The following is a 13,064-nucleotide window of genomic DNA, read 5'->3' on the forward strand; positions in this document are numbered from 1 at the left end:
AGAGAACCCACGCTTACACGGGGAGAACATGCAAACTCCACACAGAAGGAACCCGGGCCGACCCGGGAATCGAACCCAGGACCCTCTTGCTGTGAGGCGAGAGTGCTACCCACTACACCACCGTGCAGCCAAAATGTAGTCATGTCACAATATTAATTTCTTTGTCGAATAGGTTTTGCCCCAAGTTTATATCAAGAGATTAATCCACAAACTAGTTAAAAACAGCTGCCTCAAAAAGTGAGATCTGGTTTCAGTGTATTTGGCTTCATGGGGGGTTCTTTTTGGAAAGATAACAAGGAAGTCATTTTGTAAAATTTGGACTGCAAAGGCAAGTTTCTGGGACTCGAGTGCTCAATAAAGTGCCTTTATGCCTCACACTTCAATTGGTCCCTTGGCTTCTTTTTCCTTGCTAAGGACCAAACAGCCTTGTACATCACATATCTGACCACTAGAGGTCTCACTGGAGGGAATACCGTGGCAAACCTCTCATCCTACTGCCTTTGCTTATGTCCTCTCCTCCTTTCTTGCTCCTCTGGTTTTCTTCTCATTGTGCCAAATTAATCTTCTCTTCACATTAACCTCCCCCTCACTCTGATTATTATTAATTATTATTAACCATATACATCCCTCATTTCCTCTTTCCACCTCCTGCCCCTTTATTTTCCTCTCTCCTTATCACCTCATCAGTTCACCTTTATTTATTTTCTTTCTTGAATTCTTTCCCTCCTCTTTACTTTTCCTCTCTCCCTCTACTACTTTCCTCCGATCATCTCCCTAAATCTTCCTCCATGTCCTCTGCTTCTCACTTTGTTTCCTTGCCTCTCTCCATTCCCTCCATTTTCCTCCTCACCTTCCCTTTCCCCAAATGTCCTTGTCTTCCCTCTTTGTCTCACTTCTTTGAAGTTTCCTATTCTTTCCTCTTTAATTTTTTTCTTTTCTTTTACTTTGAATCTCCTCCTTTCCTCTTTCATGCTGCACGTCCTTCTTCTTTTCACTTCCTCACACCTTTCTATAATTTTCTCCCTCCTTTCCTTTCTTTTCTCCTTCCCTACTCTCCAACTCCCTCTTTTATCCATTCCCCCTTTCTTCCCTCCGTTCCCTTACTCATCTTCCCATCCATTCTTCCACTCATCCTTTCATCATTTCTCCTCTCCACCCACCTTTCCCTCTGGCATGTCAGGGCTCGCAGACAGAGGACGAGAGAGAGAGAGAGAGAGAGAGAGAGAGAGAGAGAGAGAGAGAGAGAGACCATGAGAGAGCGAGCAGACTGAAGCTGAGCAGTGAGCAGGTTGGGCAGCAGGAGTACTTCTGTCTCTCGGAGCTGAGGACGTTCTAGTCTCAAGTGCCGCTGAGAGCAAAGAGTCTGCAGGACAAGCTGGTTGTCCCAGAAGAAAGAACAACAACAAACAGGATCGGTCGTCTGGGAACTGAGTCTCATTTATGCGGACAACATTTTCTGAGTCCAGTATGATCTATCACCTTCCAAACCAGCACAGACCCTGAAGCTGCACTATCTGGCTCGGTTGAATAAATCATTCCCCCGAAAGAGGAATAAGGAAGAAGAAGAGGAGGAGGGGGAGGAAAAGTCAATCTATCAACAAAAGACAAGAACAACCGAAAAAAGTCTAAATTGGCGCCTTTGGGGACTATTGGATATATTGTTCCCTCTGAAAACCAGAAGAAAAGAGGAATAAATAAAAGAAGGAAAAGGGTTTCATTGTATGAACAACAAAAAGAGGATGTGGGTGTATGTTGCATCCACTCAGACGCAAAGAAAAGAAGAGATCAAAGAAGATGATATAGAAAGAAAAATATAGAAAGAAGGAAATAATTTTGAGTAACAGAAGAAAAGCATCATCACAAGTGTTTGTTTATGTTTGGTTCTTTTTTTCGAATCCAGACAAAAAGGAGGAATAAGGTAGAAAAGATAGCGACAGAAGAGAAGGAAGTTTTATTCCTGTCATCCTATAGATGATCAAATATGTTAGAGAACAACATTTGAGTGAACTTTACTCGCTTAAGTCCGGATAAAGACGGGAGAAAAGAAAAGGAAGAAGGAATATCAGCTTGTCAACTGAAAAAAAATCAAAGAAAATAATTAATTTGCACTTTTTAGCAGGAGATTTTCATAAATTATTCTGAAAGAAAGAGAAGAAATCAACTAAAAGAGTCTGAATTTGGTTTGCTGAAGACGGAGCAGCAGAAAAAGTTCAAGGACCAACAAAAGTCAAAGGAAGCTACAGAAAATCAGGAGTGAAGAGTCAACGGTGAAGGAATAAAACAGATACAGAGGAATAAAAAGGAAAAGAGAAATATATTTAAAGGAAGGGAGGAAAAAGAGGAGAAGGAGGTTTAAAGTGGACACAGAGAAGAAAAGGAAAAATCAAGGGGAAAAGTGAGTAAAGGATGAACCAAGAAGAAAAGAAAGAGTAAAGAGTGAAACAAGGACAAATCAAAAGAAAAAAGGACGAAAGTAAACAAAAAAGGAGGTAAATATCCTTTTTAAGGGGGAAAATCAAGAGTAAAGAACCAGAAGGAGAAGGAGAACCAGGTGTGACAATGAGGCTCCTGGTGCTTCTTGCAGCTCCTCTCTCCATCCTAGCCCTCCACATTGCAGTGGTGGCCCCGGCAGGCAGCATGGCCCCGGGCCGGCTGGAGCGCTGGGTCCGCTCAGGCCTCCAGTCGCTGCAGTGGGACCAGCTGGACCGGTGCCTCCGCATGTCCTCCCTCTCTGAGGCTGAGTGCAGGCGGCTCGCCCACCTGCCACTGTCCGCTGTGGCTGTTTACGTCTCGGAGCCACGCACAGCTGCAGGTACGGAGGGCAAAGAGGGTCAAACCTCACTGGGTTGGTTTGTTTGTTTGTGAGAGTGAGGGTTTAGATTTGTTTATACCTGTGTTAATGCTAAAAAATGCTAAAAAGATGTAAAAACATGGAAACAAATTGCATGGCATTTTTTTTTTGTTAACACAATCTATTGGATTACAAAGAAAAAAGAAAAATACATTTTCTCCATGATTTGGGGGAATAAAATATAAATAGGAATGAAAAAGTGTGAAAGTGAAATGTAAGTTCCACTGAAGTTGAGAGTTCAGGCTCAGAACAAATTTTGATTTCTCAAAATTAAAAATGTAAAGATATATATTGTGAAATTCCACACATTTTGAAGATACAGGTGATTGAGTAAAACAATCTCCATGAAACACATTGTCGAGATCAGTTGATTAATACATTCAAGAGAATTATCTTTTATTCTATAATTCTTCTGAAATGTTATGTTTAAATATAATGAGGCATTACCGAATGCCAATTGAAACAAATTAAAAAAGTACTAAAATAAACACCTAAATTTGTATTTTGGGATGTTTTCTTCACTAGCCTAAAGGAAGACACGTTACAGAAGCAAAATGGCCCAAAATCTCCAAATTGGCCAGTGCCAGTTACCCAACCCTGGAAAACACTCCATTTGATGTACAATGGGAATAAAGGAGAAGACATTGTGGACATTGTACACGCTTATATTTATTGTGCTCTGAGGTATTTCAATGTCACATTACTTAGAGTTACCAAAAAACATTTAGTAACTTGTGCACAAGGGTGCACATTGTTCTCTTTAATATCCTTGTAACTCTTTTAAATGCACCTTTATCCCTGTACAATTATCTTTCCTCTATTCTTCCAAACCTACCAGGTAACTCAGACAAGGTTGTGGCCATCCTGCCCGACTCCTCAAGTGGATCAGTGAGCTCCAAACCACGGGGAGGTTTCAGCGTCAGCCAGGTGCTGAATGGAGGGGAAGGTCCCCACCGACACCAGCAGCCTTTCCCCGGCTCCACGGCCCACGATGCTGTGCTGGTGCTGGATCCGAGCCCTGGGGAGAACTTTGGACACCCAGTGGTCCTCTTCTATATGGATGTGAATGTGACGAAGAAGAGATGCTCCCACCTGGATGGCATTTACCTGGGTGAGTCAGCAGACACTGTTAAGCGATTGTTAACATTGGTTAAATTACTCATTACTCATTAGAGTATTTGGCTGTGAAACTGAAAAGTTAGTTTTTGGATGTATTAACAAATATAGCAAATGTGTACAAACCTTAAACAACATTATAGCTTGGATTCAATTGTTTAATACCCTTGTATTAAATACCTGTCTCTCAATGTGCAATGAACTTGTGCAATGAAACATATTTTCTCTGATTTTCTCTGAAAAACATGGTTAATGTTGGAAAATTAAGCAAACTAAGTAGGCGATGACAGACGGAGCTCATTAGCATTTAAAGGTGCAGACACAGAAGCAGCCTGTTCTCAGCAGAGCTCATTTGAGCAACTTTTAGACAGCTGAAATTCAGGACCACGGATGGGTTTGGGGCAATGCATATCGAATACAGTGTTGCGGGACCTCTGACAGCTGTGTGGAATTGATGGAAATCAGTATAATATGGGACCTTTAAGGCATATTCATGTGATGTTTTTATGTAGCCTTATTTCCTAAAAAAGGCCTCCGTAGGCCTACCTAACAAAACTGCATTGTGAATTGCGTATTGGGGTAAACCAAGATGAATGTCACGGATTATGTTTGGTCTTGATGTATCACAAAATAGTGTTAAACAAGTCTACAGAAGTCCACAAGGGATGAGTTTGGGGCGGTGGATGGGGCAAAAAAAAAGACTTCCACCCTGGAGATTGCCCTGTTGGAAAGTATTTGTGTTGCTGTTTTACTTTGTTACAATTAAAGCCAAATCATGACGTTCTTTTAACTAAACCTAACCAATTAGTTTTGTTACCTAACTAACTTATGTAGTTTTGTAGTGTGATTTGTTTTGTTTTGTTTTGTTCGTTAAACATGTGTTTCAAATTGTTTTTAACTGCAACCATTTGTTCAGGGAATAAAAGCAAACAGTGTTTTCCTTGGAAACATAATCAAGCATGTAGTTTAAATTGTTGTTGGGCAATGCCATTTCATAGGAGACAGGTGTTGTTTTTATGACTCTTGTAATCATGTTAGCTATTTAAAACTGGATTTTTGGTTGTCGGGTTTTTGTGTGTTGATTTTGTTGCTGGCTTTCTTCTTGCCTGACTATGAATGCCTTAAAAAAAGAGATCTGAATCTCAAAGACACCTGATTAAACAAATTAAAACTAGTAGCAACAGCATTCATAATAACATCAGTTGAAGTAATAAAATAGTAAGCTAGTGTTAACACCAGTGATACCTGATAGTAGTAGTACCAAAAATAGAAGTTATATTATAGCAGCTATAGTGGAAGCCGGAGTGATGGTATTGTATAGCAGTATTAACAGTAATACAATCAGTCATATTAGGCTACCTGTAAGGTCCATAAGCCTGCTGCTGTTCTTTCTGCGTGACTATGAATTTCAGTTTGAATCTGTGGTACCCAATGTGCATGTGTCTGTATGTGTGTGTGTGTGTGTGTGTGTGTGTGTGTGTGTGTGTGTGTGTGTGTGTGTGTGTGTGTGTGTTTACCGTTTGTGTGTGTAAAGTTCTGCCTTTAAATGAAGCAGAAGAGGAACTAAAAGTTGGACGTAAATGATCTCACCCCCTGAAAGCTCCATTTATAGCTTATTGTGTGACCCGGGTCACTTCTCTGCTCAGAGGGGGTCCGACCCATCTTAAGCACTTTTTGCCCATAACAAACTCAAATATATCTCTGTGTGTGCATTTGCCTGTGTGTTCTCCGACTTCTATCTTTGGGGAAACCACATGAGCTTTAAAATTAAAGTACATTTGCGAGGTGAGGATATTTTGATTGATCATCACTTCTCTTTGTACTGTTTTAGGATGTGCTTTCAGAATTACATTTTTAGAATTAGATTAAATTATTATTTCAGTTTATCTCCAAAATGTAAAAGCTATAAAAGCACTGAAAATAAGACTCAAATTGTATAACTTTTGGAGCAAGTAAGGTTTCATGGAAGCTGTTCATATACACTGTTTGTAGCTATACCTACGAGAAGTAATGCACTATAATACATATGTATCCCACGTAATCAATTCATATGTAATCCATGAAATCGTGAACTAGCACAGGTGATGTAGTAAAAAGATTAAAAAAGTTAATAGGTATTAGTGGATGAGTTGGTCCATAGACACAGGACTTTTACCAAGAAGGTACCTGCTGTTTGTGTCCTGTGTAAAGCCAGAAGTCAATATTCATTGATTTGTCATGTAAGTAATGTCAATTCCATAGTTATTCGAACCTAAACACTGACCATTTTGTTACCTTACTTGGATACTACCACGTCCGTATTTATTATTCCCTTAACGTTGACCTATTTGTTATGTACTTTCTGTATTTAAGTAATGCCACTCCTGTAAATATTTGGCCCTGAAAGTTGACTTTTTTTTTATCATACTACTTCTGTACTTAAGTAATACAATTTTCACAGTTACTTTAACCAAAACCATGTTTGTTTCCTAAACCTTTCATAGTTTTGTTGCTTAAACACAATCATAAAATAACTTCATAATATCATAAGAATGGCAATAAAATAAATGGTTAACTTACAGGGATACATCCAAAAATGTTGTTGTTTTCCATCCATGCACTATTTATTTAAAAAAGAAAAAAACTAAATCTATAATTATTTTCTTACCGGGGAATTACTTTAAACATGCCATACTTTGACAATGAATTAAATTGCAATTTTGCACTTCTGACAATCATCTGACATCAGAAATAAAAGATATGACAATATAAGTAGAAATTCAGGAGGAGACCAGCAGTTGTTCCGTGACACTAAAGGGAAAGTGAGAGTATTTTGGCTATATTTGGCTATAAAAGGCTGACAATCACATGAGTGTTTCTGAAAAAGCTTCACTCTCAGCGGTGGCTAACAACCGTTTTACTGCGGATAAAAGGCCAAGAGTGAGAGTGAAAGAAGTGTTTCCTAAGCGCTTTATTCATGTAGAAATAGTCCAAGGGGGCATGTGTTGTGTGATGGTCCTCACGAGTCCTGTAAAAAAGACATTTTTGAAAGTGCAAGTTGTTGACCTCCTGCTGTGAGAGAGGTTAGGGCCAGATGTTGAGGTGAATTTGGCCCTGTGCTACACGAATACATACCTGTCAATTATTCATAAACACAAACACACACACACACACACACACACACACACACACACACACACACACACACAGCACTGTGCCCCCGCTGGGTCCTGCAGATGGTTTTGGACCAAAGACTTTTAAAGCAAAACTTTCTTTTGACCTCATTTAACCCGGTGAAGACAGGAAGACATAGAGTGAGGAAGAAAGGGCAGAATTTGTACAGAGGTTAGGAGAAGATCAGAAGAAAGGAGGAGAGAAAATGGGCGAAGTATAGACAACATAAAGGAAAAGCTGTTACAATAATCCAGGATGCAAATCCCCAAAACACTAGACTTTATGATTTGTTTAATATTACAATTCACTCATTAGCCATGCTAATAAGGTCAGATTAACTTATAAGGGCCCTGCAGCAACGGCCTAAAGGAAGGAGGGCAAATTCCTTATGAACGGGTTAAGCCTACATACCTTTTAATTTTTTTTACCTTTTCAGCTCAGAAGGTGAGGCCAAGCTGACAGTGATGACCTGTCGATTTGATTTCCAATGCAGGAAACTGTTTAATCAAGATGTCTTTCATTCTCTGTGTCTTCAGGCGAGGAGTGTTTGACTCTGGCTTTGAAGGGGCGCTGTCAGAACCAGCTGAAGCGTCGGCAAGCCGGGCCAGAGAGGCTCATGGGTAATGGACACGTTCGGCTGGCAGGCGGGGCTCTGCGCGGTGGTACCATTACCACTAGCGGCGGTAGCCGTCTGGTTGAGCGGGCCATTGGAGGGCTCTGCGAAGTCCACTTCCTTCCACTGGTGGTTGGAGTCGGAGACAACAACCGAACACAGAGACTCAGATGTGTTGGTAGGTCTTAAATTGCTCCCTTTATCAGGGTTCAGAGGAACTCCATTCAACTAACAAATATGGATGGAGGTGTCTAAATGTTAACACATTATGTGAGTCTCAACTGAACACACCGATTGAGGTGATATCAGTCTTTTCATCTAAGTACAAGTGAACCATCAACTTTAATGAGCTATTTCTGAGAGAGGGAGCATCCTTGAACACACAAAAAGAAAGTTTTAACAAGACTAAGGTAAAGTCATTATGCTGACATGCTCACAATGACAACGTTAAAGGTAATCAATGCAAAATTCAGTGCATATGGTCCGGCTGAGCAACACCCTTTTGAAACAGTATTTACCTGAGGATGAACCAGAGGTTGGCCGCTCCACTGTAACAACGATACCATCGTTTGGGACCGTCTCATCAGCTGAATATCATAAAGAGAACCTTTTACATGCTAATATTTGCCATGTTCACCATCTCAATTTGGCGTGTTAGCATGCTGAGATGTGCTAGTGAGCGCTAAACATAAAGTACAGCTAAACTCATGGGAATGTCATTTGTGTTGCATATATTATGGTCACACAATATTTGGATATTTGGACACAAACAAAAATACTGGAAATCATAAAATATTGACCCAATGAAAATTGTGGGTTGTGTTATTATTCTACATGGGACATACAGTTAATGTCTGAAACAAATGATATCTCTGGGATATTTCACTCACAACCGGAAATGTCAACCTGCTGGTGGTGCAAGAGAAGAGTTGGGAGATCACCAAAATCATTGGGATTCATCCTCTGGGGACCTTGAATATCAGAAATTGGATGATAATCCACCCAATATATTGAGATGAGTAACAGGATATCACTTTCACTACAAGCTGATTTTGTTGTAAATCTTTTAGATGTGGAAAAAAAACATACTAAGATGATTTGAAATAGTCGGTAACATTAACGAAATTAAACTTTATCGGTTGAGTGGCATTCTGTTGCACCATTCCTGGAAAGAGGCTTTCTGAGCAAGATGTAGAATTATTCTCATTTTATGCCAAGACCACACACACCTGCATCCTCTGCCAGCCACCTGGGCCTTGTGAGAAAAACTGCTGGGAAAATGTTATCATGCTATTATGGCAATCATAGACAAGCCACAGGATAAAACCGCAAACCAAGCTGGCATGGTACAAATATGTGGAGATCAAGTATTCCTTAATTATTGAACGTGCCACCCACTGTCCACGCAGTAAAACAACACATGATTTGATTGGACTTGTGTCAAGAGGTGTGTTGAATGTTTCGGCACCGAGGCTCTGCTTTACTGTGCAATCTAACACACTCCCTGCTCCAACAGACCATGCAGAGTTTGCAAGGTGCCCTCAGCCGCTGCCAATGGGCTCGCCCAGTTTGCCCGTCTCAAGCTGTGAGCTCAATAAAAACACCAGACGCTGCCACCAGCAGCCATTGGCCACTCACCTCTCCTGTCGACTCTACCAGACCTGTGACCACGCAGTGCTCATCTCAGGTAGGACAATTGTGTGCCTCTTTTGATGTGTATATATATTTAAATGGATAATATTGCCATCTGTAAGGGGTATGTTCAGGACATTATCGTTCAAATGGTAGTTTATGCAGTTGGCATTTTAAATGGACATTTTCCCTGCAAATTTAAGTCACTTCCACTTATGTTATTCTATATGATCAATTTGTCATCATTTTCATAATTCATACGTAAGTTATAGCCATAGACTCCATGCCTTTAAATCAGACTTCCACAGAGAGGAACATATCAGTGTGATGCCTGTCTGTCACAGCAGCAAGATCATCATTGAAAATGCCCTGGAAAAGTCCTGGAAAATGACTCTAGAGAGTGGAAACCCTGACACATTAAACCCGGTTTAAACTGTTAAATAGATGAATTACACCAACAATTTATTGTGGGGAAAAAAGCATTTTGTGCCATAAACAAAAGCAGATTGCCACTTTATTTACGATGTTTAAGACCCAACCCACCTAAGAACTTCAAAGCGTTAATTGTTTGGTATTAAAAGTCGATGAAATAGGTGAAATATCGGTCATAATAGCAATGAGTCATGGAACAGATAAATTGATCTCTAAGCCTCCAGCACCACCCACATATCTGAAGACTATCGCAGCCTTATAACGATTAAATATCAATGAACGCTGCGACTCAGCAGCCATAAACTACGTGTAGCTAATGTTAGACAGACAGAGAGCCTGGTTCTCTGGCGCTTATAAAAACCAAACTGCTAATAAAGACAGGAGTAGTCACGCTGCCCTCTGGACTGGTGTGTGTGTGTGTGTGTGTGTGTGTGTGTGTGTGTGTGTGTGTGTGTGTGTGTGTGTGTGTAACTTACTGCAGGCGGCTGGCAGCAGCAGATGACGTTCCAGCGTCATGTTCGGAATCTTCAGAGCTTCTACAGGATGCTGCAGAACAACGGCTTCCATAAGGAACACATCAAGACCTTCTTCGCCAGCAGTGGACAGCTTCCTGGTAGGACAGTGTTGCTGTGTGAACACTCAATTACGTTTACAATTGTATTGCTTTTTCAGTCAACATGGCAAAAAAAAAAAAACACCAACTTCTTCTGTTGCTGTTCTCACCAATCCATGGTTAATTCCACATGATCCTTAATCGCTTTCAGTGGAATTGTTTTGATGAAATCATACAGTATATCATGATATATGTATATTATAAATGAGAAAATATTCAATACATTTAATTTGTCAAGTATTTAACTCACAGAAGAGTATACAAAACCATGTGGTTATTTCATAAAGACAAGTTATTTATTGTATTACCAGAAAACATGCCATATCATAATATATATCGTTAGCGGGATAGGAAATTACCTATGTTGTGATCGAAGATTTTGGCCATATGGCCCAGCCCCATCACAAACCACAGAGCACATATTTCTAATGAAATGTATTTTTGAAAACAGACCACTGCATGGAAGCTGCCATTATTTTAGAGAAGATTTTGTCAGCATACAATAGTTGTGAGTCTGTTTGAGTCCAATACATCCATCAAACACCGGACTGACCATCTCTACATGTCTCACTTCCCCCACAGACGATATAGAGGGAGTCTACTCAGCGACGGAGAAAGCCGTGATTCGTAACCACGTGTCGTACGTCTGCAGGAAGCAGCACTGCGCTGACACGCTGGTTCTCTACCTGAACTCGCCAACACGCAATGACGGCACCATGCTGCTGTGGGATGCCAACCTCAACGGCATTGTAAGGGAGATGCATAATGTATAGTGAACATTGTAGTTACGTCCTGTAACCATTTATCTACCAAGGTGAAGACGATGAGACAATGTTATTATAAAGCAGCTTTAGTTAAAAGAGCTCCACTCAAAACACAGCGTTGCACTTCTTACACCAGGTCCCTCCCTCCTTCCTCTCTGTTTCCAGGCTGACCTGAAGGAGCGATACTCGGTCAACGAGCTGCTGGCCGACCTGGCTGGCTGCAGAGCGACTCGCGTGCTGCTGTTTGTGGATCAGAGCTACAGTGGCGTTCTATCCAAGAGGTTGCGAGGGTCCCAGAAACACTTCAACGTGGTTTTGATCCAGAGCCAGATGCGGCAGACCCACAACCACCAGAGGTTGAACCCTGGCTTGGAGGAGAGCAACTGGTCCTACATTAGCCCTGCAAGCTGCCTGCTGGACCACCTCGGAAAGGTCATTTATCACATTTTAGGGTTGTTGTTTTTTAAACTCTTCTGAATAATCTGCTAAACACCTCCTCTACCGACCATGTTTTTAGGGTCCTGGGATGTCTCGCCTACTGGAGCCGTGGGCCGGCCTTTTAAACGTGACGCTGGCCGGCGCCCCCTGCAATGCCACGCCGCCACTGACGGATGGCGAGATGCGGCGAGAGTATCAGGGCTGCCAGAACCTGCCGACAGCACTGTGGCACCAGAAACACCGGAGGACCAACTGAGAGAGAGACATTGAGGCCGACTGGGAGGGAGGGAGAGAGAGAGAGAGAGAGGGAAACAAATTCATTATGGACACAGACACACACCATACACAAGTGTATGCATTACACACATAACTTAGGACTTTAGTTTTAGTGTGCTTGGTGGACACTGGTGTGTCTGTGTGTTTCCTGTCCTAACTCAGACAGTAACCTTGACGATGAAAGCTCATCCCAACGGGAGTGTCCTGAACACCATGTGAACCGTGAGTGTGTGTATGTGTGTGTGTGTGTGTTTGTGAGTTCAGCAAGAGGACAACCACTCTCTGAGACCATTGCTAGCTTACACTCAGGTTGTGTGTGTGTTTGTGTGTTTTAGAGTCAATCATCCTACTCTATTTTTATCTTTACAACAGTTATTTTCTCATCCTTCTGTACTTCTCCTCATCTTGTCCTTTGCTTCACCTTTTGTCAGCTACTTCCATCCCATCCCATCTCCTCTCTTGATATCCTCCTCTCACCTCCTCTCTACTTTACTTTACCTTCTTGCCTCCATCTGATTTCCTTCCATTCTTGGTATTCTCCATCCCCCCTTCTTCTCTCCCTCTTCTTTCTTAAACTACTTCCAATGTTTCTTTTAATTTCCTTTTTTTGAATACTGGAATAATTTAGTCACAAAGACATCAGAACTGACAATACCCTAAAATGTATGGAGAAAATTCTGCATTTTGCAATGTGAATGAAAATACTCAAACATTTTTAAAGTCCCAGTCGGCAACATTTTTTTTATCATATTCACCAAAGCCGACACTATGCTCCGATAGAACGACATAAATCATCCTGTTTTAGAAAAAAAAGCGTGCCTCTACGAGCACGTAGAGCCTGTTGTTTGTTTTGCAAAATATCGACAGCGCCCGGATCATCCTGTCCAATCAACACGCAGGGCTGTGTTCGTGCACACACAGAGACCCTCCCCCCTCAGGTCGTGCCACTATCACAGGGAGGCGGAGGGAAGTAGCAACAAGCTTCCAATTCCTCGTAAAAAAAAACGAAACGAGGAGGTCGAAAACAACCAAGAGAAAACACCGGTGGAAAATAAGGAAAAAAAGAAAGATTACAACGGGTGCCCGTGATAAAACCAGAGTCAACATCGGACCCACGTTTCAAAGGTGGCGTGATCTAAGGGATTTCAAAGGGCACGGAGGCGAGGGGAAGGAGCT

The 13,064-nt window shown here is 41.4% G+C and overlaps 1 protein-coding gene and 1 long non-coding RNA gene across 2 annotated transcripts in view; one reads left to right on the forward strand and one right to left on the reverse strand.

Annotated features, from left to right (window-relative positions):
* The window catches only part of LOC311021715, a 74,702-nt gene that overhangs the window by 20,658 nt on the left and 40,980 nt on the right, over positions 1 to 13,064 (reverse strand). The window lies entirely within an intron of this gene.
* LOC311021713 (uncharacterized protein) overlaps positions 2,466 to 13,064 on the forward strand; it is a 441,358-nt gene continuing 430,759 nt past the window's right edge. Inside the window, exons 1-8 of the mRNA XM_084022457.1 lie at positions 2,466 to 2,812; positions 3,690 to 3,962; positions 7,657 to 7,911; positions 9,250 to 9,420; positions 10,279 to 10,410; positions 10,993 to 11,159; positions 11,340 to 11,606; positions 11,692 to 11,876. Coding sequence (XP_083878583.1) covers positions 2,560 to 2,812; positions 3,690 to 3,962; positions 7,657 to 7,911; positions 9,250 to 9,420; positions 10,279 to 10,410; positions 10,993 to 11,159; positions 11,340 to 11,606; positions 11,692 to 11,868 — 1,695 coding nt within the window. The 5' untranslated portion in view covers positions 2,466 to 2,559 and the 3' untranslated portion in view covers positions 11,869 to 11,876. The remainder of the gene's footprint in view (positions 2,813 to 3,689; positions 3,963 to 7,656; positions 7,912 to 9,249; positions 9,421 to 10,278; positions 10,411 to 10,992; positions 11,160 to 11,339; positions 11,607 to 11,691; positions 11,877 to 13,064) is intronic.

This window comes from Eutrigla gurnardus (assembly GCF_963514095.1).
Source record: "Eutrigla gurnardus genome assembly, chromosome: 12".
NCBI lineage: Eukaryota > Metazoa > Chordata > Actinopteri > Perciformes > Triglidae > Eutrigla > Eutrigla gurnardus.